At 36.8% G+C, this 25914-nt stretch overlaps 1 protein-coding gene across 1 annotated transcript in view; it reads left to right on the top strand.

Annotated features, from left to right (window-relative positions):
• Positions 1-25914, top strand: part of IFIH1 (interferon induced with helicase C domain 1) — a 26639-nt gene extending 725 nt beyond the window's left edge. Inside the window, exons 2-16 of the mRNA XM_074828979.1 lie at positions 2359-2515; positions 3476-3652; positions 8312-8392; positions 11779-11999; positions 12864-13074; positions 16117-16334; positions 17876-17992; positions 18460-18583; positions 18674-18907; positions 20149-20405; positions 21853-22002; positions 22685-22846; positions 23176-23366; positions 24791-24884; positions 24992-25914. Coding sequence (XP_074685080.1) covers positions 2359-2515; positions 3476-3652; positions 8312-8392; positions 11779-11999; positions 12864-13074; positions 16117-16334; positions 17876-17992; positions 18460-18583; positions 18674-18907; positions 20149-20405; positions 21853-22002; positions 22685-22846; positions 23176-23366; positions 24791-24884; positions 24992-25174 — 2577 coding nt within the window. The 3' untranslated portion in view covers positions 25175-25914. The remainder of the gene's footprint in view (positions 1-2358; positions 2516-3475; positions 3653-8311; positions 8393-11778; positions 12000-12863; positions 13075-16116; positions 16335-17875; positions 17993-18459; positions 18584-18673; positions 18908-20148; positions 20406-21852; positions 22003-22684; positions 22847-23175; positions 23367-24790; positions 24885-24991) is intronic.

Here is a 25914-nt window from a genome sequence, read left to right as displayed (position 1 = left end):
TTGTAAGTGTAAAAATGAAAGGGGAGTACCCAGACTTGGAGGGAAGAGAAATGGTGCTCCAAGTAAAGCAATGAAGACTGTTGACAATGGGCCAGGAGGTGGGATGCCAGCTAAGAACAAGGGAAGGAAAAATGCCATGAACAGAGGGTTAGACTAAGCCAGTGTCTAAGTGGAGGGAATACAGCCAGCTTTACTGTTATTTAGCGTTTTGCTCAGAAGATCATTAACTGTCTTCGGGCCCCTGAACCATACCAGGAAGTAGTGATGGCCTGTAAAGTCCTAGAGAATACTTGAGTTAAAGGAAAGCAAGACCTTCCCTCGCCTTTTTTTGCCATAGGTTCGCTGGGGAGTATTGTACTAAACAGTGAAGATGAGCAGAAATACCAGTTTGACAAGAAAGAGCAAGTGTTAACCTTTGATGAAGAAAATTTGCCAGTGTTTACTCCATTTGGCTAAGAATGACTTGCCTGGACTAATGTGAAACTTATTTGGAACCCAAAGAAGTGGATACCCTGAAACAGGGTTAGAAGAAGAAATTAAAATAATACTTGCTGTAGCAATAAGAGAACTGGCAAACTAAGGGTGCAACTACATATTTGCACTCTGAGCTTTTGCACTACCACTTTTTAGGTAGTTTAATACTCCATCTCAGTTAAATGACAGTCATATACGTAATTTTGTCTGGTGACTGTGGGGTAGCAGTAAGGCCCAGCTGCACCCTAATGGATGGGGAGCCAAGCATGGTAACACAGCAGGCAGAGGTAGGGGCCGTTTAGGAGATTACCAGCTCTGTTCCCTGGTAATGAGTCCATGTGTTTCCCCTGGGTCATCTTTTTGCTGCTGGTATTTCCATTAAGCCCTTCATTAACCTTCACAATCCTGCCAGTTTCAACTCTAACAGGGCCCAGGCTTACTTAATGCACTTCTATATTCCTTTTTGCTTACCTCTCCCTGCTCCCACTTTCCCATGCGCTTCCTTTTAGTGTTCAGCCTCAGTTAGGGGTGCCCACTGCTATGCCCGCCCATTTTCTTGTGTATCGGGATGGTGATTCTTGAACCTTGAGAAAATTGCCCTTGAGGACCGAACACCTGGCTCGGGCTGCTTTGCTTTTGGGATGGTCATTTTGTTCCTCATGTGATTACGTGTCAAGTTCTGCTCATGACAGCCTTGGGACACTTCTCCATACCTTCTCTGAGGGCAATAGCCACTTTCTAGGGCCTTAGCTATTGTACCCTTAAGTGGGAATTGAGATGATGAAGCCAGAGTTGAAGAAGGGAAATGTTCTATTTTTATGTGTGAGGTCATGTTACAGATTAAGTCTGAGCTCTGGTAAATTGTATAACATCATTTCTCTTTAATCAAGGTTGGCTATTTCCTAAACCAGTGCAAGCACTAGTTATTATTCCACATTAATAATAGTTATTATACAGTGGTTACTATTATAACCATTTGTCCCGATCCAATATCGGGGCGGGTTCTTAAACGATCCCAAGAGCGAGATTAAGACGCAAACGAGGTCAGATGCTGTATAACCTTGTAAACTTTATTTGCTATAACAATTAGTACTAGCGATAGGACAGAGAGGAAAAGAAGGGGAAAGTCAGAAACCCTAAGCAAGAAAGACGGTAGGTATGCAGCTAATTACCACCACCACCAGGGATCCAGCGACGTTCCGATGGCTCGGACTCGGTGCGGGTGGTGGTGCTCCAAGCTCCGCTGAGGTCCCGGCCCCCCGTAGCAGATGTTGAAGAGGGGAGCCCCCTGGGAGGAGTACGCAGTCCTTTTATTGTCCCAGTCCCCTCGATCTTTTCCAAGGAGTCCGCCCATTTCGTGCCAGCCTGCATGTCTCACCCCGATCATGGGGCTCCTGGTCTCATGGTCCCCCATGTGCAGATGCCCAGGCGCTGGTCATGATGGCTGGCGCATCTCCCACATCCAGATTTAGCTTCGGGTGGATGCTGTGGTTTTGTCTGGGACCCTTCGTCTCCTTCAGGGCGTACTCCTCCATGGCAACGGGGTGCTGGGGCCAGGAAATGGTGGTGGTGCTACAGCAATGTTGAGACAAAAGTCCAACACAGTTCCTTACACCATTGTCCAGTACTACCAGTGTCTCAAATTAAATTTCAGGTCTCAAGTTTTATATGTCCTACGCAAAACCATATGGGATAAATGGGTTGGACAAAACTGTAGTAAGTCTCTTCTGATGAGTGGCAGGTCTACTTTATATCTTTATTTTTAAGTATATTTTAATGATGACAGGGAAATGCTTTTGTACCTATACTATTCCTACTAACTTCCCCAAACCATTTCCAAAGTCTGTCTCGGGACTTTTTTGGGTTTTTTTTTATTTTCACCAGATCCACGCTGTTACTGACAATCGTGGGAACAGAGAGGGTGCAAGGGAGCTATTGAGCAGAATAGTGCAGAAGAAAGATTGGTTCTCTCCTTTTTTGATTGCTCTGCGTGAAACCCAACATGGAGGCCTTGCAGATGATTTAAGTGGAAATACAGGAGGTAATAATCTTATTTCACTAGTACTAATGTGTGGGGTTATAATATCTCTTTTTTTGTACTCTTAGGAAACAATGCAGGGTTCTCACCATGTTGATTTCTCTGTGACACTGAGACCATCACTTTCACTTGTCCAGGGATTTCAAAATCAAGTTATTTTAACAGCTTATTCAATAGATTCTTAAACACTAAAAATCCTTATTAAGCAATATCAGAATTTCAATAATATATCTGTAGTTGTAATTAAACTGAATCCTTACCTTTTATAACCCAGTGGTCACTGTGATGTTTTTATAATCGTTCATTAAAAATATGCTGAGGATTAATTTGAACAAACAAAACAAACCTTTTCTGGATTTCTCCTTCAACACAAGGATTAGTGTTTCCTTTATAAAATGGTTTACAAATATATGTGTCATTTTAAAGTACATTGCAGTGTGTCTCCTTGGGGATAAGACATTCATATGTCTCAAGACATTGTATAAAATTTACTGTAAATGATAGAGTAAACTAGTAAAGAAATTATTTACAGAAATGAAACTAAAAGAGCTATAGGATTTGGTTACTACTTTGTATTCCTGTACTGCGATTATGATACTGTAAAATTATCCCAGTGATCCCCTGGATACTAAACTATGAAAAAGGAAGCAGTCCCCAAATACTCTATCCCTCTTTTTTTTTTTTTTTTTTAACTGGGCTCCATGTATGTTTTATAAGATTTTTGAGACTAAAGTTTTTTAACACATTTCCCATTTACCAGCTTCAGCCTACTTGCTTAAGGAGCTCACCAGAACTATGTCTCTGTACTTTTAGTTGCTGCATATGGGACAGTGCATTAAGATGGGGATAAGAGGGGCATGAAGGTGTGAATGGTGAATACAGGTTAGTTCTGTGTTTTCTGTGCTCCACACTAAAAGAAATTAAATATTTTATAGTGCCTTGGAATTTCTATTTACTTTCTAGGAACAGAGAATAGACAAAATGGGATGAAGAACTGTACAAACGAAGAAACAGAAGTTGCAAGCCAACCAGGATATGCTGTAGTAGAGGACTTGAAACAGCAAGAAAATGTGAATGATAGTTTCAGCAGTGAGAACAGTGTTTTGGAAACATCTATTGGAAAGAATTCTGTAGTTTCAGGTATGTCCGCTAACTGGTATTTTGTGCTGGTACCAGTTAAACTTTAGTAACTGCAAGTAACTGAGAGAACAACGTTCTTAGTGCATTAGCTCCCCTCTTGCTCAAAAATACAGGAATTTATGGCATTGTTGAGGTGAAGGGAGTGAATGGAAAAAGTAAATCTTGATTTTTTTGGAAGCAGTAAATTCGATTTCTTCCTATAAATTAACAGCAGTAGCAATTTTAAGGGTCATATCTACGAATTTGTTCAGGTCAAAGAGTTGCTCTAGGGCAGGACTATGTTGTCCTACCTGATCTGAAAGGTAAGACTGGTTTAGAAACCAATTTGCTAGCACAGTATAGAATGGCTTAGGAGGACATGGCCAAAAAAATCTGTAGCACACCATGTGCAGCCTTCATGTAGACATTTTCTGTATCCTGGTTGCAGTGATGATGTTTTATCTACTGTGGGCTGATTCATTTTCTTATAATTGAGCAACACTGATGATCTTCCTTTCCTCTTAAATAGCACTTTTAACAACTTTGTATTATTATTTTTTAATTTACTCTGTGAAGAAATGAGTCACTTTCAAACATATCTAATATTGTTAATTAAAAATATTAATATTACTAAATACTTTATTTCAGACCTATTCATGGTAGGTTTATAATATGCAATGAAAACATTAGGTTTACATTGTCAACTCCTCCCAGTGTTGGCAAAGTTTAAATCAAGAGCAATGTTTCTGTACCACTATAACTGCAGCTGTATTGAGTATTTCTTTCTAGATGGCTGGTAATTCTATATTGGAAACACTTTTGGTTTGGTAAGTCCTTTAGTGCTGTCCAACAAGTAATTTTTCTGTTTGTTTTAAGGATTTGTATTTACAGAGCGTCAACATCACGTGCTCAGAAGTACATTTTTAGTATGTGGCCTGTGGTTCATATGGATCCACTTTTAAAAATGTGCCTTGGGAGTTGATTATGAGCAACAGCAATTACTAGCAACAATTCACAGACATAGCTGGGAACCAATGATTCAGACATATGCTGTATGATTAAGGAACCATTCATATGTGTTACAAGTTCAGATGGAGCTCAAACAATAGTTACAACTGAGATAAATCCTGCCTGAAATGATTTTAGTGGGCTTACTCAGCCAAAGCACTAAGACAGCTAAGGCTGCTCTTTTTTTTATCAAACATGAATAAATAAAAAAAAAATTGGCTCCGAAAACTGCAACCTTTCAGTGTGCAACAGTAGTAGCCTATTTCTCATTTAGCATGATATTAACAGCATATCACAATGCTTTGTAGCAAGTAGTGAATTATTAACTACAGCAAAAATATCAACTTGGTTTTCCTGGATTAGAACATAATTTGGCAGTATAAAGAAGAGGTGCCAAATATTTAATGATGATTCAGAAGGGATCAGACTGAGTTATCCTTACTCTTAGTTAGGATCCTTTCAGGGCAAGGCTAAGGCTCTTAATTGTAGCTTCGCTGAGGGTAGGTTTTCATTGCTGTTAGCCTGATCTTTACCTGATTCTTGTCAGGTTGAGGGTTACAGATAATGAGATCTATTAGCTATTAACTATCCTGCCACAAGCTAATTCTGGCCTGAAAACTACAGTCTCCTCAGCACTGAACTGTACTGAAATTAATAGCCAGTGGGTATTAGTGCAGTTGAGCAGATCTGTTCAGTGAAATGGTGCTAAGGGTGTACATACTACATGAATTCTGGCAGTTTCAGATTGACTTCAGTCTGGTGTGGACTACAAGCGGCTGGAACACATCTCATTTGGTTTCAGCTGACAGGAGTTCACTTCTGGTCCAAACCAGGTCTGCGATATGAACTAAAGTAGTGTAAGTGGGGACAATGGACAGATTCACTGTAAACGTGCACTTCTGAGTTGAACTAAATCAGCAGTGTAGATGTAAGGTAGTAAGGGCTGCCAGGAGACAGTGCTGCACGAAGATGGGTGTAGAGGAACTGGCTCACATTCAGCCATCTTGAAGTGCAGTAAGCTTTGATCTATGCACTTGTACACATAAACTTAACTGCACTCAAGTCTTTTTCCATTTCCACCCTTTGTCATGATCTCATAAGACTGTATTTTTAGACCAGGCAGCTGAAAATACAACTGGAGCCCAGATTCTACTTTCAAGTAGGCACGGAACCCACCTAATTTGCAATTTGATGCTGTCAAGTGTTGTCAGTTTTGCAGTACACTCCCACCATTCCTTCATCTATTGAGAAGGACAAATTTCAAGGAGAAAGAAGCTTTTTCAAGTCACTTGAAGGTACTGCAGTTTGCATTGTATCTAAAAGCCTTCACTGACCCTTTTATTGGAGTAGCTGAGACAGAGGGACTCAGAAGGTATGAGGGCAGTAGGGTCATAAAGACAAAGTAGAAATAGATCATTTAGCCTAAGAGAAAACTAGAGAGAAATTGTGCATGCAAAAACAGATAACAAACTACACACACAAAAACCTGCACAAAAGCAGTAAGTTTGCAAGGTCAGAAGTGAAACTTGGATTAAGGCTACAGTTACCTGTATAAACAACAATTTAAATACATAGCAGCTCTGTTTTTCAAGGCCTTTTTCATTAAAAAAAAAAAAAAAAGTTGATTGGAATAATTACACTGTAATTAACTGGAAATTTCAATAATGTCTCACGGGATGTCACTTAAAAGCTTCAGATTAGGAAAACAGCCTATTAATTTGAAAGTAGGACCAGTTTTAATAGCCTGTTTATATTTTGGTCCTCCTTTTATATTTTCTGATGTTTGGAACTTATTCTATGACATAATGCAGCACAGGACAGGAAACAAAGAGTTTTCTAATTAATAGTACATAGGTCCTTTTTTTTTCATTGCATTCCATTGTCTTTATACCTATTAGTGAAAAGTGACTGAAAATCTTTCTGTGGAATATGCTGCATTAAAATGTGCAAGTAGCACTGTAAGGGAAGACAGCTGTTAGAATATCAACTCTTATCTTCGTTACTTTGGAAAGGCTTACTGGTTTTATTTTATTTTAAAATAATTCATGGATGTTGCCACAGTTGAAAAAGGAGAACATTATTCTATTCACCTTTCATTTGGAAGATGGGTATTTTGCATTTCACTTCACCACTGACATTTTCTGTTTATTTTGTAATGCGTGCTGCACATAGTAATTCAGATAATTATGTACAAACCACTTTGTGGATGCATATTCTCTGCTGCATAAACATCCTTCAATAGGTCATTTTAGATGGGAGAGCGCATAGAATAGATACATAGAATCTTAATTTTGTCCTCTCTTTCGTAATCCACATGGATTCCTAGAAAGTGAAAACAAGAGACAGCAGTGTCATCTTCATAGCTGAAATTCTCACTAATGATACTTAATAGTTTGTCACAGGTCTCTGAACATGGATTATATGGTGAGGTTCTCTTCTTTTTTCAGGGCAATGCTGTCTTTTAGTGTGATATTAAATGTATGCTATTTTATAATAATAGGAAAAATTTATATAAATTGGGCTTCTGCTGTGAATATATTTTTTAAGTGCCCTTCTGTTGATCGCATTCAACATCATTCACAGCAAAGCTGTTTTGCTTTATGAATTATTTGTTGAGGACAATACTGATATGGACCATTAGGGGATATTCACCGGAAAATGAAAAACTTGATAGGACACAGGTTCACGAGATAATTAAGCAAAACAGAGGTCAGTGCTATTATTCTGACTGATTTCTTAGGCACACTGTGAGCTTAGTTGCAGGGTGCAGCAGGTAAGCTGACAGTGCAGGGTGAGGCTGTTCGCAGATTTTTCCAGAGGAACTGTGTATCTCTTTAGATATTTAAGGGACTGAGTTTTGGAAAATCTAGCTATATAAATTGCATTTGTGCCTGAAGAAAAGTCAGTGTAATACATTGATTACCCAGCAGAGGGAGAGCTTAACATTAGAATATCTACAGTAAACTTGCCAGATTTCTGTGGCAATGTCCAAGTCTTCTGTTGGGTATAACGGGATCATCAGTCTGCTTTTACTTGCAAATAGTTTGGAAGATTTAATAATTCCTCTCTGCTTTTATTTACCTGGGAACTGTGGTTTAGTCTTTCATGTTACATGAAGAAACCTTTTTTTAAAAAAAAAAGTCACAGTTCTGGTTTTGATTTTCTTCTACTACAGATATGACTCATATGGCTTACAGGGAGTAAAAGAGAATGTCTTCAGTTTGCCAGCAGTGCTATGTATCCAGTAGACCAAAATATTTTTCTTTTTTTTCTTTTTTTTTTTTTTGGCTCTTCACCCCTCTGAAAAGATACAGTAAACTAGGGTTAGAGGGGATCATGCAGGTGGTCATGTCTGGACCCCTTCTTTCAAGCAAACAGAATGTAGGTGCCTGATAGCAATAAATCATGATCCACATTGCCTTACCTCTCCTGTGTTTTGGATTTTCATCTTCCACTACATATTTTCTTCCTTAAGAAAATTAATTATATTGTTCACAGTTTTTTCTTTACCTAAGAAAAAGTTTAATAAAGGAAATTATACCTCACCCATCCCTGCCAGACATTTGTCTAGCCTATTTTAACAACTTAGGGAGAGAGCAAACAATATGCTTTTGCTATTTATATTTGTATAGCAAATACACTATACTACATTTGTTTGTGCTTTTCATTTAGAGTCAGATGTCTCCTTAGGAGATGGAAGTGTCAGTAACTTGGATGAAAACCTGGGACAGAGCTGCACAACCAGCGATACAGGTATGTTTCCCTTCTGTTATTTAGTAATTGTAAAATAAGATGGGCTAGAGCAAAAGTAAATGGAAGGCTTTCACTGTGAAGTCTAGTTCACAGTATCTAGATGCCAGACTTCCTCTTATTTTGTTGGAAAACAGATGCCATTTTTATGGGTCTGGACTTAAGTCCCAGCTCCAAAAGAGTTGATCTACTGAGGTCGTCTGAATAGGTCTCTAGGCATCGTCATCATACAAAATGGTCAGTGATGCAGAATGATAGAATCACAAAGGCTGGAAGGGACTTCCAGAAGTCGTCCAGTGCAGTCGCCTGTACAGATATTCATAATGCTGCCATATATATGTGCTTCTTTTGTTCTCAGAGAGGAGCTAGATTGTGCCTGGCCCCTGCATAGAGTAAGTGAGAGGGACATGCTTTAGAGACATTTAAGGGTGAGGAGAAGCATTTCCAGGGTACCTGCAGAATGGTAGCAAAGGTCCACCTTGGACCTAAGTAATTTAGTAGTACTGTTTGTAAAAGCAATGTAATCAATGGAGGTTACTATCTGAAGACCTTTCCAAATCTCAGATTTAAACATATGTGCAAGTTCTAAATATAGTTTTAGACTAAATATTGGATTATGTTTACATAATACTTTGCAGACAGATATGAACTTGCTATGTATATTCTCTGAGCCCAGTTAAATACTGCTGTTGTAAAAGACATCCCAATTTTTTTTCTTCTTTTTTTTAATCTTAGACCTCAGGCAGAACTAATTTGCAGCTGTCCACCATGGTGAACAACCTGTGTTTGCCTACACAAAATTCAAGAGGAACCAGTTACCTTTTGGAATCTAGCCTTTATAAAGTCTGTGCTGGGCCTGTGTCTTGTACAAGGGCTCAAAACAATCTGGGTACCTTTCAGGCCAGCTCTGCCTAGTAAAGCTAGTACTAGATCAGTAAAGTCAAGGTAAATGTTACATATCATATGCCTTCAAAGTGTTTACTATAAATGCTTTTAAAATAGTTTCAGGCTTTTGAAATATTGAAGTTCATGTATTTTGTAATACACAGAAAATTCAGGATATCTCAGATCTAAATTGCTACCCTATAGCTAGGATTTTAGTCTATGTATTGCTAACTATAAATATACTTTGCACTTCTGCATCAACTAAGGTGACTCATCAGTCACATTGTATTTTTTTCCTCACTGTGTCACATGAAATGACTGGGCACAGCAACTTTTCTGTTCTCTGGACAGTCACACTGTATCAGTTGGTCAGGCTGATACAGGATACTGGTATATGATAGCACATATATATGTATGCCCTGGTACTTTAAGATTCCTGAAAAATCACACATTAAGTAAATTGATCATTGGCTATATCCAGCAGTCCAGCAGGAAGAAACACAAGTCACTACAATTATGTGAAGAATCAAGAATAGACTTTTTTTTTCCCAATGTTTACTTGCTATTTGTTCTGTTTACATGTGGCTTTAAAAACTAGTTAAAATGTTTTAAAAACATTCATGCCTTTTAATCATGTCTAGTGAACTCAGTGAGAGCAACTATGAGAAAAAAAGCAAAGAAGATACAGATTGTCTTTGTGATATTTATGGATTTTATAATTTGAAATTTTGCAGTAAGACTGTTGTATTAATAGAGGTGTTTGGATAGTGTCTTAATGCACTGACATGGTTTGGATTTCAATGCAAAGAATCATGGATTTAGTTGCAGTTTTCTGGGCAAGGATCACTTCACGTTTAAGATAAATGGTGAAATTAGGACAATAGATGAATAATTATCATCTTTCTTTTAGCCCAGAGCAGTAATTCATATGAACCTTGTATGAAGGCAGACAACTTCCCTAAAGTTATACCGTGCACAATGAAAATTCTTTAATGGAATCATATCCTGTGAAAAGATTCCTGTATTAGCCTTTATCTAAACAGGGGCTGAGGAAGCTAGGAGAGAGCTAAGTTAAATATTTTTTAGGCCTGGACAGTTAATTGAGGATGTTAAGGAACTGAAATTTAACCAAACAGATGGGTGATAAAGTGCTAGTTTCAATACGATTGAACTATTGAATTTAGCCAACCAGAAAGCAAACAACGTTCTTCCTCAAAAGGGAGTAGTAGAAGTCAGATAAGTAACCACAAGTACTCTCTGTTGTGAATTTCCCTGTGTTCCAGGTAGTACTGCACTCACACTAAAAGGCAAAACAAGCAAAAAACACTTAAGAATGGCATTCAGGTGTTTCCATCAGCAGTATTTTATCAAGCTTCATTACTTTTTGTTAGTTTAATTTTATTTAATGGAATCAGGGATACTAGAAAAATACACTTATTTTGTGTGTAATGTATCAGTGATAATAAAATCCTCATGATTCTTCATTTAATGATATCATCAGGAAATAAAACTGCAGGGTTTTTTCCCTCATTTTTAGTCTAGTAGAATGAATTTGTGCCTTTCCTTCACTGAGGACAGTTAATGCTTGGAGGGTGATTTAAACATGTCTGTAGGGGAAAAAAAAAGCCCAAAACTCCATTGAAATAAATCCTTATGTTATTAATATATATAATTTCTGACTTCCTAAATAGATGTTAACTTGAGACTTGATACGCTTTTCTTACTGCCTGAAATAATGCAACGGCATTTTTCTGCTTTTAACTTTTGAATGTTGTTTGTTTCACCTGTGAGCCATAGATCTGAACTCTCTGTCATTGCATTTTATATGATAGATGGAACATTTTGGCCTTCAGGTGGCAAATGTATATGGCTTTTTAGTGAACAGCTCAGCTGCATTACACATGAGTCAGTCTGGAAGCAGCGCAATCTACCATGAATAGGTGTGATACATTCTGCAGTTAGCTCTATCTTGTATGGGCAATTGAATTTTCTTATCTATTTGATCTTTATACTTTATAACTCCCTTCATTGTTTTTTAAGTGGTCCCTATCTCTCTTTCATTCTATGGCTCCATCCTCTTTTTTCATCCTCTGGGAAGTGTTTAAAAAGGTATCTCACTTGCAACCAAATAAATTTCAGTATTGATGAAAGAAAACGTCACATAAGATTGACTAGATTATAAATACTGCAGCTCTGAACACAACCTTGGTCCCAGTGCTACTGAACTGTATCGTTTGAATTCATACGTAATAATAGTCATGTCAGCATAGATGAGTGAAGACATACTGTGGCTTATTCCACCTACCCTGGTTCGTGACTGGATGTAAGCTGATTCAGAGTTGCACAGGTCTACAGAGCAGCATTGCCTATGCTAATATGCCCTCTTTCTATTTAATCAGAAGATGCTTCTGATAATTAATATTTTTTCCCTTTGACGTTTGTTCAATAATTTGATAAATGTTCTATGCCTCCTGTTTGATACTTATATTTCTTTGTACCCTTAGATGAAGATGAAGTGGAGAGCAGAGCTTCACCTGAGCCAGATCTGATCCTGAGAGATTACCAGATGGAAGTTGCAAAGCCAGCACTGAATGGGGAGAATATTATCATATGTCTCCCTACAGGCAGTGGTAAAACCAGAGTGGCTGTTTACATTACCAAAGATCACTTGGATAAGAAGAAAAGAGCATCAGAGCCCGGAAAAGTTATAGTACTTGTTAATAAGGTATGTTGGCCCATTTTAAAAAAAATAGTATTTTTCAAACCTCATGCACTGTTATTATAGAACGTGTAAAATTAATGTAAACATGTTTCTCAGCTTCTCCAGATGTAACTGTGTTTAAAGACATACAGCATCAGACTGTCATGTCCATTGCACCATCATCATGGTGCAAGCATGAATGATTTTAGTTTACCCCAGTTCAAGTGCAAATTTAGATATGCTCTAATAACCACATTAGTGGAAAAAGTAAAATTTCATGTTAGAATGAATAGAACTAAAATCATATTTTAAAAAATAAAAATATTTTTTCACATTCTATTTTTGGATTTGGTGATGAAGACGACCTAATGAGTCTCACAGTAGTTAGGGAATATTCTGTCAGACTTTCTGATAATTGTTGTAATTTTTACAGTTAAATTTAGCACATATAAAGTAATATTCTATTGTGATATTAAAATATAGAAATACATTGAATAATTTTATTAAAATCTATCCATATCCTTTTATAAGAATAACATTGATAGCATGTTACAAGCTCAGTTAAAGAGCCAGAGAATGCGTGCATGGTTTGTTCGTTCTTTCCAAGACAATTAAACCAAAGTTCTTGGGACAAAATGCTTTCATAGGAGCAGTTGGAGGGGAGAGGTTGCTTTGGGGATTTTTTATGCTTGACTTCGTTTTCTGTGTTTGGTGGGATTTTTTTTTTTTTTAAATCCTACCCTGCTGTGAATAAGGGGATGTTTGCTTTTTTAAACAAGTACATTCTACGCAAAATGTATGTTCACCTAACAGTATTTCTAGCAAACAGGCATGTATTTTCAATCCTCTGTATGCTGTGGTTTAAACTCTTTGGAAACTTTTATCCAGGTACCACTGGTAGAACAACATTTACGAAAGGAGTTTACTCCATTCCTGAAGCGTTGGTATCAGGTTATTGGTTTAAGTGGTGATTCTCAACTGAAAATCTCATTTCCTGAAGTTGTCAGAAGAAATGATGTCATCATCAGTACAGCACAGATCCTTGAGAATTCACTGTTAAATGCAGCCAAAGAAGATGAAGAAGGTGTCCACTTATCAGGCAAGTTCTTAATTATGAAATTTTTACAGAAAGACTAAAAGTATGTCTCTGTTCTGGAAAGCTGCAGAGTAAAAATGTGCCACATCGAGTAGTTAATATTTTTTCAGTTGACTGGTTTTATAAATGCAACCTGAGAGTCAAAACCAGATCTTAGTTGATGAGCATGCAGTTTTTTCAGGGCGGATTAGACTCTTACAGTTCATTTGTACTAAATATTTGTTATGCTTTCTATTTTATCTAGCTCAAGCACAACATAGTGCAAATGCAGCTGAACTGGTTCCACTTCCCAAGCTTGGTAGAGCATTGAGTTACATCACGCAGAAGCCATAAACAGGATGAGAAAAAAATAAAAACTCAAATGTAGTCGGTAGTTTGAGAAGTATAGTGGAACACAAGATAAAAGCCAATCTGTTATAGAAGTTGTATTCTTTAAACTCTTTATCTTTTTGCTAACATAAAAGATCTCAGAGGTTGGCAGATATAATGGTGTCCTACAACAGGTGAAGGAAATTGAAGAAAACAAAAGGTACAAGATGAGATGAGGTAAAATTGTTTGCCCAGAATACTAAAGTGGCAGATATCTATGGGAGATCAGAAAGGAAATGGTATTATCTGCCAGTGATGTACAAATAATGGAACAGCCCCTGACTTCAGCTCCAGGATTTGGGCTGACCCTCCTCTGTGAGGTGTTAACTTCTCCCTCTATCTGAATGCAGTTAACTCTTTTTTTTTTTTTTTTTTTTTTTTAAGATGGGGCAGGATGTAGCTGAGGGGAGAGCTATGATATTTAAAGTAATGGCTCTGAGATAAAAGTAGTACTTGGTGTTACAGAGACAGCAGAGAAACCTGAGGGCTCAATCTGTGTCTATCAGTGCCTGGTGCTGAATGGATTACTGCTTGATCGAAACTAACTCCTGCAGAGCCACTTGGGTACCTCAGAATTGCCTCCTTCCTTCAGAATGCCTTTTTATTAACCTAGGCAGAGTACCAGAGACTTTCTTATTTCCTTTCTGCTGCATCTAATAAACCTTCCCAAATCTGAATGCCCTATAGAGGCACCTGAACATTCCTGCAGGAGCTGCTGACCTGATTAGAATTGGGCTGAATCCCAACCAGCTTGTGTAATGAAGTGGGGTTTTTGTATGGGTTTCACACCTTACAAAGTTTCCTTCATAAGGAGCTACATTTTTTCCACAACTGAGGTGGACCTGCAAACAGGGCCCAGTTTCCTTGCTATCACACGTGTGCTAGTAAGTTCAGCTGGCCCAAAGCCAAGCAAGCCTGAGCAGAGCCAGCTCCATTTTTATGGCTATGACTTGGTTAACTTGCAGCCTATATAAACCGTCCTAATTAGTTACAATTTTTTGTTCCTAATTTCTGTTCATACTTGTTTCATCTGTTTCCATGGAGGTCTGCATTACATTAACTTGGAATTCCAGCCTCAGTGAAATGGAGGGGACTCTCTTAATTGCATTTTACCAAATGTTTACCTTCTTTACCAAGGGATGAAGTCACTGTGTGGACTTTCTAAAAGCTATGTATCACTTCCTTAGTAGAAGCACATTTCTTCTCGTGGGTTAAGTTCTTCCTGAGTAATGATAGGAATATGCATTACAGAGATGATGGTCAAAATAAAAGGGAGTAATTTCATGTTGGCAAAATAACCAAGAAACTGCCAGCACTGTTTCTGAAGCCTCACAATATGTAGAAATCTTAGAAATAAATAGAAATTTAGTTCTGAAACCACATCAGTGCAGACTGGCTTCCTGAATCACTTGTGTGAAGACAATCAGATTTCCATAGTGACATGGAGCGCTAGTTTGGCTTTCCTAGCAGTAGTCTGGTTTAACCTTTAAATAAAATTTCCCTTGTTCAGTCTCCACCTTTCTTTAGGTTCTTCAAAGACAAAGTTACATGATATTTTCTCCAGCAGAAAGGCCAACTGAGAATGTTCTAGTTCTGTGTTTCCAATTTCTGTTGCCAGTTGTTGCAAACTCATTTGCAGTGATGTAACAATTTGAGCACTCTAGTGTGTATACAAGACCATGGAACTTGCCTGTATTAAAAAAAAAAAAACAAAACAAAAAAAACAAAAAACAACAACAAAAAAAGAGTTTAACTCTGATCAGTGATCTGCTTTACAGTCATTTCCACAAACATTCGTTGAATTGTAGGAAACACTGTCGAATTACAGAGTTATTGGCCATTTGCAGGAAGAGTGGGAGCTCCATAAACCACTTTTGCTGTTAGAGAACCAGAGAAATAAATGTTCATGAGTCTTTCAAATCAGAACCTTGTAATATATGCCACTGGCTGCATATGCAGATAGATTAAAGAGATGTTTGTGAGAAATTTAAAACAAAATCTTAATTTTCCTTATCGTATAGGAATATAAATCGTATATGCATGTAAATATGATCTGACTAAAAAGCGCATAATACCTGTCTGAATCTTCATCAGCTTCCTCCACTACAAAAGAGAGATGATTGGTAGTGCTCCCACCATCTGTTTGTTCTTTTCAATGACACATCCATGAAGTAATATAAATCTTTTAATTGGACAGGAATAGGGAGGAAATCTCTGTGTTGCTATAAAATGGAAGCATATTTTGATCAGTACAGGCCTTTCTAGAATGTCTGAAAGGCTTCTGACATGTTATGTATCTTGTCATAAACAAACAGTATGTAGTTTGTCAGATACAGTTATGGATATAAGATATGATTGAGTTAAACTGTGATATGTTCTTACCACTGGTTATTAAAAATATCTCCCTGAAATTCTTTATACCATCAGATTGGTTTTGCAAAAATAGAAATTTTTTTATATTACAGGATATGTAAAACTACTTGACACATCAAGACTGCAGCAAAGATTCCGAAGTCCATTAAATATATACAGCTTCCATCCACGCCTTTCTTCAGCACTACAAATTTCCTAATAAATTAGGGCTCAAACAAACTGACGGCTTCTCTTCAACAGTGACACAAATTATACATTTGAAAAAAAATTAATCATTTAGGGGTCCTTTTTTTTATTTTCCAGATTTTTCACTTATCATTATCGATGAGTGTCATCACACTCAAAAGGAAGGTGTCTACAACAATATAATGCGACGTTACTTAAAAGAAAAGATGAAGAACAGGAAGCTGGCAAAAGAAAACAAACCAGTGATCCCGCAGCCTCAGATTCTGGGACTTACAGCCTCACCTGGTGTAGGCGGTGCAACATCCTACTCAAAAGCTGAAGAACATATTCTGAAAGTAAATAGCCCTCACACTTGCAAACCGTCAAAGGGATATTGCCTTGTTCAAGTGAAACTTCTAAAGTCAGTGTTAAGCTCCAAATAGATAATCTGATTTATTTTTTTCATGTTCACCTCACAGCAATTCGGCAATTCAGCAAATTGACCCACTACAAATTCCTGGAAATCCATATACAAATAAATGTAACTTCACAGGAAAGCAGTGTTACTGAAAAGGGAAGTAAAAAGATTGCCTCACTTGAAAAAAAATTCTCAAAATGGGAGGCAAGAAATCCAGAAAATAGTGAGGTTTCATACTTAATAATAATCTTATTTTTTCATTGATGGATTAGAATTTACTGTGTATTCCTAAATCCTAGAGAGATCACGGTATTTTATATCTGTATTTCTAGAGTGACTAAGCAGGGCTTTTGTGTGGATTCAAGAAAGTGAAAAACAAAGTTGAATACTTAAACAAGAAGAAACCACTTGTGAGATACAGGTAGCATACAAATGTTTTTCTTTACAGCAGTTAAAGTTACTCTTTGAGAGGGGAGTATTGTGTAGTTGCATAAATACCTGACTAGAGATAACTGGTTAAATTCTATACTCAAAATCCTCTATTTTACTTGAAATTTAATGGATTTACATTAGTAATACAAAAGTAGAATTAAGCCCAGTACTCCTGTGAAAATTGACTAGCAAATTGCACAAGAACAGAATGTAATCTTGAATAGGTGAGGCCTGCAAGAAGCTTTTGTGATGTACTGAAGTAGATAGAATTGCAGAATACTTTGAGACAAAAACGTTCTGGCAATGGAAAAAGAGAATTCCTTTTCATCAGCTCTGAAATCTTAATGATAGGATGCTGGGTTTTGTATCTAAAGAAACATAATCTGAATATGCAAGCTCAAATAGATAACTACTGCTGAAGACATTAAAACGGTTGCCTGTCAGACTTCCTTTCCTGTTTTCTCTGCTTATAAAAATTTCTTAAACTTTCCCCTTATTACTGTAGACATAGTGATAGAAATGTACATATTCTGTTCTCGGAAGAGAACAAAAGCAGAAAAGTCCAGTTCAGTTGTGCAGGTAGCGCAGAAATTTTCTCTATCTCTTCCTGTTCCAAGAAAGATAATTTCAAGTTATTTTCTAGTCTCATGAGCAGCTCTTACCTTTATAATTACTCCTTAACATTTATTTTCTTCTATCTCAGTATTGATTTTGTTTATTTGTTTTGTGCTTCAAAATCTACTCTTCCAAAGTACTGATGGTATATTTTCCTTTTCAAAATACCTCTTTTGCACCCTGATGTACAAGTTTTTTCCTGTGTGCAAAGGATCACTTCTGGCCTAAAAAGTAACTTGTTCAGCTTATCTCAAATGGTTTTCAGAGACTTGGCCTTTCTTATGCTGACAGTGTCTGTATCCAATTTTTGTAGGAAGAAAATAAAGTTACATAAAATGCAATATCTTCATGAGAACTCTGTTGCATTAATTCAGTTTTCATGTGGAATAACTCATTAAATATTAAAAGAAGTAACATTTTGTTTTCTCTCAGATCTGTGCCAATCTTGATGCATGTAGAATCATGACTGTTGAAGAGCATGCCTCCCAGCTGAAGAATCAGGTGAAGGAACCATATAAGAAGACTGTGATTGCAGATGACAAGAGAAGGGTATGATTTTTCAAACAAATCAGTGTTAAAGTTATATTGCCCTTTAAAAGTGTGTTGTACAATATCAAAAACTTTTGGCTAATGCTCTTTTTCTGTAGACTTACTGTGATCCATAGTGCTAATTTGAATATGTGTGTATTAATCTGCTACTTTGTATGGAAAAGTATCAGTAAAGTCAAATAGAACTAAATTTTTACTTACGTGGTTACATTTTTGAGGTATCTGGTCAAAAGACCTTCTGAACCACAGTTGAAATGTTTGCATTGGAGTAACATTATATTCACTTAAACATGTTATTTCACAGTAATTTTTGTAATATTTATTTCCATAACTCTAAATGCACTTAGCAACCTTACTTGTTTTTTAATTTAAGGTTTAACGTTTTGAAAAATTACTCAGTGTGGTACTAGCCAATGCTTTTGTTACCAGAAGATGCTTACTTACTTTGGTAATGAATTTATTTCTAGGATCCATTTAGAGAGAGAATTACTGAGATCATGACAGGCATTCAAAACTATTGCCAGCTCCATCCAAAGTCTGAGTTTGGAACTCAGCCATATGAACAGTGGGTGATCAGAGAAGAGAGGAAAGGTAACTGCATAGCAAAAATATCCCAGCTTCGGATTTCTTCAGGTCATTCTATACACAGGCTTGGTTTTGTATTTTTTTGTTCACTTTTAGCTGCAAAAGAAGAAAAACGCAAGGAACGTGTCTGTGCAGAGCACTTGAAGAAATACAATGATGCTCTCCAGATAAATGACACCATCCGAATGGTGGATGCGTACAATCACCTAAATAACTTTTATAAGGAGGAAAAAAGTAAGAAGATGGTAAGGAGTGATGATGACGATGATGATGAACCAGCAGTATCAAAACAGGATGAAACAGATGAATTTCTAATAGGTTTATTTCATGGTAAGTTTGAAATACATCGTGATCCTTAATATTTGAAAACCATAGATTATGCACTAACATGACTTACATGAGCCTATTAATTATTACATCCTAGAGACTGCTGTGTTGTTTATAATGAAGTTCAAAGAACCTGATAGTGAAAAATAAATTATATTCCGATTTGTTTTGATTTCACCACTGAAGGTGCCAGGAGTAATGGAAGAAAACCTAAAATTTCTCTTTCCAACTTTTAAGAGTTCATCTTTGGGTGATAAACTCACTGCAGCCCTTAGTGTAGGTTTAACTAAGGGGAACAATTGTGGGAGCTTGTTACATCTACCTACTTTTTGTATATATCTGTGTATGTTTGATTACATTCTAAAATATGAATAAGGCTGTAGTCAGAAAGCCACTGCCTAAGTGTTGTAGTAGCTTGTGATACATTGACTACCATTGCAGTGGACAAGGTGCAGTGCCATAATCTGCATGGGGTGATGACAGCAGAGTGACTTTAATATCTTAACACACAAGGTCCCCACCTTAAAAGTGTTATTATTGTGTTTGCATGATTATCTGACGATGATATAGGCTTTTAAATATTAGAAGTTATTTAAAAAATTGAAACACATGAGGAATCCTCCCTGATCACGGTCAATAGTGCCTGTCGAAGAGACTCAATTCATTTAACATTTCACTGAATGTACTGAAATGTCTTTAAAAGCTGCAGTGCTGATAACAATGTGCCCGTCCTGTTGTCTGTTACATTGCATGTTTCTAGTGAGGATTTCTACTTTAATTAATGTCCCAAGGACAAATTATGTCTGAATTTATAAAAACATTATCAGCTCTAAGGGCTGTGCATATTAATCTGTTTCTCCTTGTAAGACTTCTTCCACTATTTTAAAACTGTTTTGCAAATATTATAAGCTGTGATTTAGCTCTTTAATACAGTGCACTTAACTCTGTACCACTTCTGGTGTGTAGGCAGGGTTTTTTTTCTTTTGATTATTCTCACCATGAAATATAGGCAAAGTGTATGGTAAAAAGTTAACGGTGATTTATTTTGATTGATCAGTGTGTTTTTAATGAATGTAAACTCACTTGAAAAATAATTGGTATGCTGCAGCTCTTCAAACTGGTTGTAAATTAGCCATTCTGGGAGAATTATATAGAAAACTGCTCTTTGCTTTGATTTTTTTTTTTCCTAGAGCTGTTATTTTACATGGTTACTTTTTCTTAATCTACATCTGCTATTTTTAAAGCAAAAAAGAAACAGCTGAAAGAGTTGGCTAGAAAACCAGAATATGAAAATGAGAAGCTAATACAGTTGCGAAACACTTTAATGGAGGAGTTCACGAAGACTGAAGAACCTAGAGGAATTATTTTCACGAAGACTCGGCTAAGTGCCTTTGCTCTATTCCAGTGGATTAAGGATAACCCAAAATTTGAAGAAGTGGGAATTAAGGCCCATTATCTTATCGGTGCTGGACATAACAGTGAAATTAAACCCATGACTCAGGTACAGAACCATGCGCTACAGCATTAAAATCTTGTACATGATTTGAGAAAACAGCTTGTTTTCGTACTAGAACAACAGACTGAAGTTTGGAGCCCCTTCATAAACTGCAGGATGGGTGAATAACAATGTCAGAATAACTTTATTTCCATAGGAAACAAGCTTTTTTGGTTTTGGATTTGGAGTAACAGGAAGCCATTTCCTAGAGGAGTGTATAGTCAAAAGGAACACAGGTTGTAGTGAGGCACAGGAAGAAAAACTGAACAAAAACGCCATAGCAAAAATATGATAGTTAAACAAGTTTATACTTATTAGGACAACAGTAATTCAAACTATATTTTAGTTGCTGAATTGAAAAATAAAATTACAGTGTTTATTATGCCTGTCTTTTTCTGATATCATTGCTTAATCAACTTACACCAATTTATATGCGTGCCTCACACTGACGCATAATCATTGAAAGAGAATTTGCCAAAATTAGCAATGAAAATATCACAATTGATCACTCAACAGTCCATCTCATACCACCGTGTTGACTTCATAAACAACATCTCTTTGATTTGTACCTCCAAATTAAACATTTTCAAAACAAAGTACTTCAGTATCCTAAAACCTCTATTCTATTCTGCCTTTTACTCCCCATAAAATTGCCACTTCAGCATTTAAGCAAAAATGGTGTGGTTTACTGCTGGGCAGAGTCCATTTCCTTCAGCTGTGGTCAGTTTCAAAAAAAAAGTTAGGAATTGTTCTCTCAAAGTTGCTTTTTTTCTGTGAAAATTCGGTATTTAATCTGTGTACCACATTGCACGAACAAAACAATAGCCTCTACATTTTGAAATTGAATGTAACAGATGGGAAGTTTTTGTCCTTCTGCTCAAGCTTGTTTGAAATACCCAGCTAATTCAGAAGTCCATCCATCCATGTTTTGGATGCTTTATTTTTTAAGTATATCATTGCTGTGCTTTTGGTGCTCCCCAGATCACCAAAATTATGGTTCCCATTTATTATGGGAAATTTTAAATGCGTTGGAACTTGACTTGGAAATGCTGAAGTCTATACTATGAGCTGAAATTACAGAAGTGGTAGAAATCCAGAACCTCTGAATAACTGCTTAAAGAATCTGAAGATGATAGAACAACTATATTATCAAAATTCCTGGTGCCTGTGAAATGGTCTACAAAGTTCCAAGCTCAGTTACCTTTAAAAGACTGGTTTCTTGGTTTCTGCTCCCTCCTCCCTCAAAAAAGGTGCTGAACACCTATTATATTCAATAGCAACTCCTTGTTTGTGATCTTGACAAATGCTTAAATGCAGTTGTTGAAGCCACTTGATGTTTGGCACTCCACTCTGAAATTATTGGACTGTAATTCCTTAAACCTCTTAATTAGAAGAAACTGATGACAGAAACTAATACTGAAAGTTAATATTCTGAATTTTTTTTAATTTACAGAATGAGCAAAGGGAAGTTATTGATAAATTCCGAGGTGGAAATGTAAATTTACTTATTGCTACTACTGTAGCTGAGGAAGGCCTAGACATCAAAGAGTGTAACATCGTTATTAGCTATGGCCTCATCACCAATGAAATTGCTATGGTGCAGGTAAGAGTTTACTGCATACATAACTTTTATTTTTTAAAGTGCTTTTCTGTTTGGAATATGCAAACGGTGAATCATATACCTGGGGTTTGGAGATAATTTTGAAATACCTGTGTGCTAAAAGAGAAAATGCTCTTGCGACAAGGTTCATTGCCAGTTGCCATCCTCAGTTTGCATGCAATATAAAGTTTGCCTCCCATGTGTAATGGTGTAACATCCATTTAAAGCTCTACACAAACAGTAAACTTTTAATAGAAAAGGTATGAGAATATGATCAGCAGACTGGTTGATATAAAAGACATTTGTACCACCAACAGCTAGAAGGAGATAATCTCACATCAGAATACCAGTTTGTCCATGTTCTCACCTAATTTGTGAACACAAGTATTTATATATTTAATATTTAAATGCATGCTTATTTTTTGGTGACAAAATACAGTTTCTGCTTTGCAAAACGTTGGGCTAATCACAAATCTGAGTACTATTTTCACAGGTATCTTTGATGCAGAAAAGGTATGTGTTACTTACTGATTCTTTATCTGCCTGAGTTAAGTGGAAAAAAATGCTCTGTGGGGACACTGTGTAAGGAACAGTACATGTCTTCCATTACAAAACTAGGAAAAAATGTCGTGCAGTGTTGTAGGAAACATTGTGCTGTTTATGTTGTATTCCTTGAAAATTGTAGGCTCGTGGTCGAGCTCGAGCTGATGAGAGCACCTATGCACTTGTGGCTTCAAGTGGCTCAGGAGCTGTTGAACGTGAAGATGTTAATATTTTCCGTGAGAAAATGATGTATAAGGCCATTCAGCGTGTCCAGAAGATGCCGCAGGAAGAGTATTTAAAGAAGGTATTTACTGCAACTCTGCACTTTCCCTTTAAATAACTGATGTACGTTGTAAGAAATACTTTCTATTTGAAATGTACTTAGGGGAGGAAAACTTAAAATAATATTAGCTACTACATATGACCTTGAATCCTTCTGCCAATATTTGTTTTATAATCTATGTTTTCTGGGCCTTTAGAAAAGTCTGCATTTCTGTTGGTAAGGGGGGCAACACAAATTGGGAAAATTGACTAGAAGTCATGTTGTCAGTGAACTTGGTAAAATAACTGAAAAAGAAAACTAAACTGTCATTCCACCAGAATATTACAGTGCTCTTACTGATCTGTTTCTAGATTGATAATTTCCAGTGGCAAAGTATAGTAGAAAAACAAATGAAGGCAAAGAGAGATCAGTGCAAGCCATACAAGAAAAATCCTTCACTAATAACATTCTTATGCAAAAATTGCCACAAGCTGATATGTTCTGGAGAAGACATACAAGTTATTGAAAAGATGCATCATGTCAGTGTGAAAAAAGACTTCCAGTAAGTGTTTATGAACTACTTTTATCTCTTTCAGGCAGAAACAAATTTTCTTTTCAGCAGGACTGTACAGGGCCTGTAACCCTCTAGGCCCTCTGAGGAAAAATAAAGATTATTCCAATATTGTCAAGTCCTAGGCTTTATGGAGTTTACAGTTTATGAGTTTGAAGGCAAGGTTGGTTCTTACCCCTGATTTCAAGCTGTTTGGAGTTTGAAACTTTGGAAAAGATACAGCTTCTGTGGTAATATTAACTAGGTCACTTGTTACATAATATGGTATGTATTCCACAGTGTAACTGTAACCAAAGATGAATACCAGTTACCCACATACTTACACCAGTAACAGACCCATGATAAGAGTTTGACTATGACCAGTGACTCAAACAACATTATTGGCCATGAGCTGTGGATTGACAATTGTATATTTAGAGGATGTTCATACTGGTGGCACACCCCTTTTAGTTCTGCCAGTGTTCTTGCTCCTTCTTATCTCCGTTGCAAGATATGCCATCTAGTTTGGGAAACATTTATGTTAAACTGTGTTTAACTTCTCAGTGCCATGATGGCAGGAGGTGACTTTCTCTTCCCACTTGTAACAGAAATTAAGAGTCCAAGAAAATATTTAAATTCAAGTTCAATTGCATTTGCTTACTACAGTGAATTTGTAACGTGTATTGTCCCTAACAGATCAGTCATGCTTTGCTAATTATATAACAGACACCATCCTGTCAAGTTATTGCCCTCCAAAGTTCTCATTTCTTTGAGACATCACTGGTATAGTTTATAAAGACTTTTTGAAGAGTTATGAGAAATTAGTACCCATATGTTGAAAAAATTAAAGTTGAGCTGCAGCCCTGAACATTAAACTGCTTTTACTGTGAAATTGTCTTGTCAGCATAATGTTATCAGTCAATTCAAACTACAAGGTAATAATTCTTACAGCCCCTCTACACAGGCTAATGGTAACCCTCAACATAAGTACTCCCTAAACTAAACAATGTAAGAATGTGCACATACTCTGCAGCTCTGAATAGTCAGAACCAAATTATTCTGTTAAGGGGTAAGGTTGGACTACAGGGAATAAAAAGAAAACCTCTAACTTTCAGGTATCATTTCTTTGTCAGCTCCATGGCACCTGAAAAAAACAAGCTAGATCTCTCCCTTATAATAACAGGGAGTCTGCTGCTCCTACTTTAAGGTGTGTGAGGGAGGATGCAGCTCCTGAAATGCTATGAAAGGGGGCATGGAGTACACTTGTATTTCACCATTACTTAGGAGCATGAAATATGACCTTGCATTTTCTCCAACTCTTGAATGTGCACAATTCATATCTGACTTCAGCAATTGTAGTCACTGTGTGTTTAAGTCTGTATGTAACACTGAATGACCAGTGTATTCTGATGCATGCTGTCTTGACTGTTTTTCAGAAGTCTTTACCATACAAGAGAAAATAAGACACTGCAAGATAAACATGCCGATTATCAGACAAATGGAGAAATTATATGTAAAGATTGTGGACAAGTGAGGAAAAATTTATTTCCACATTTTTATGTTGTTTTTGTCTGTATTTATTTCTGTCTAATGATCTTGTCTATTTTATCTGAAACATAATTTTCTTACACTTGCAGGCTTGGGGAAATATGATGGTTCACCGAGGTCTTGACCTGCCTTGTCTAAAGATTAGAAATTTTGTGGTTGTGTTTGAAGACAAGAAAACAACAAAGCAAATTTTTAAGAAATGGGGAGAACTGCCCATCATGTTCCCTAGTTTTGATTATGCAGCTCATTGTCCTTCAAGTGATGAAGACTAAGGACTTAGAATGAAAATAAAAGCCCTTTTCAACTTTTCTCTGACTGCTGATTTAGAAGCTTCTGTGTCCCATAGAGTGCTGCATCATAAACACTGTGAAACCTCCTGGGCAGAAGGAAACTGTCTTGAAGAGGAAACAAACCCAAGGAAGGAGAAAGACAAAGTCATATGGCTGCAGTCTGCACACAGATTTGCAGTGGTACTCCAGCACAAAGAAGATGACTAAATACATTGCAGTCATGTGTATCCATGGAACAAATTCCCAGCTCTACTCACTACAGTCCATCATGGGGTGACAACACCGTCAAAAGTGTGTTAGGTGACCTATGGTCAAGCACAGAACATAGGACAGACATCTTGAAACATGCCATGATGACTATTTTCTGTTTTACTTCCTACTATAACCCTTTTGAAGATACAGTGTCTCAACAGAGGAGCCATGTAAAGAGAACAGATCAGCTGAGTGTTATTTCTGAATCATTGTTGCTTTGTCAGTGTTCTCATGACTGAGTTCTTCCCCTCTTATCTTTAGCTGTAAGCTCATACATTTTGACAGACTAAAATTAAGTTTCCATTAAAAGATATTCAAAAAATCAAGCCCTTAACCTGACTTGAAATTGATTATTTTAATGTCCAAGAAACACAATGCCAAGTGACTTCCTGTGTGTTAGTTTCATAGGATTGTTAAACTGGCTATATAATGAGGTATGTATTTTTTTAATAAATTACTACAACAATTAA

Source organism: Strix aluco, chromosome 6 (assembly GCF_031877795.1).
Source record: "Strix aluco isolate bStrAlu1 chromosome 6, bStrAlu1.hap1, whole genome shotgun sequence".
Lineage (NCBI taxonomy): Eukaryota > Metazoa > Chordata > Aves > Strigiformes > Strigidae > Strix > Strix aluco.
The sequence above is the reverse complement of the archived record's forward strand: the minus strand, read 5'-3'. Positions and strand labels throughout refer to the sequence as shown.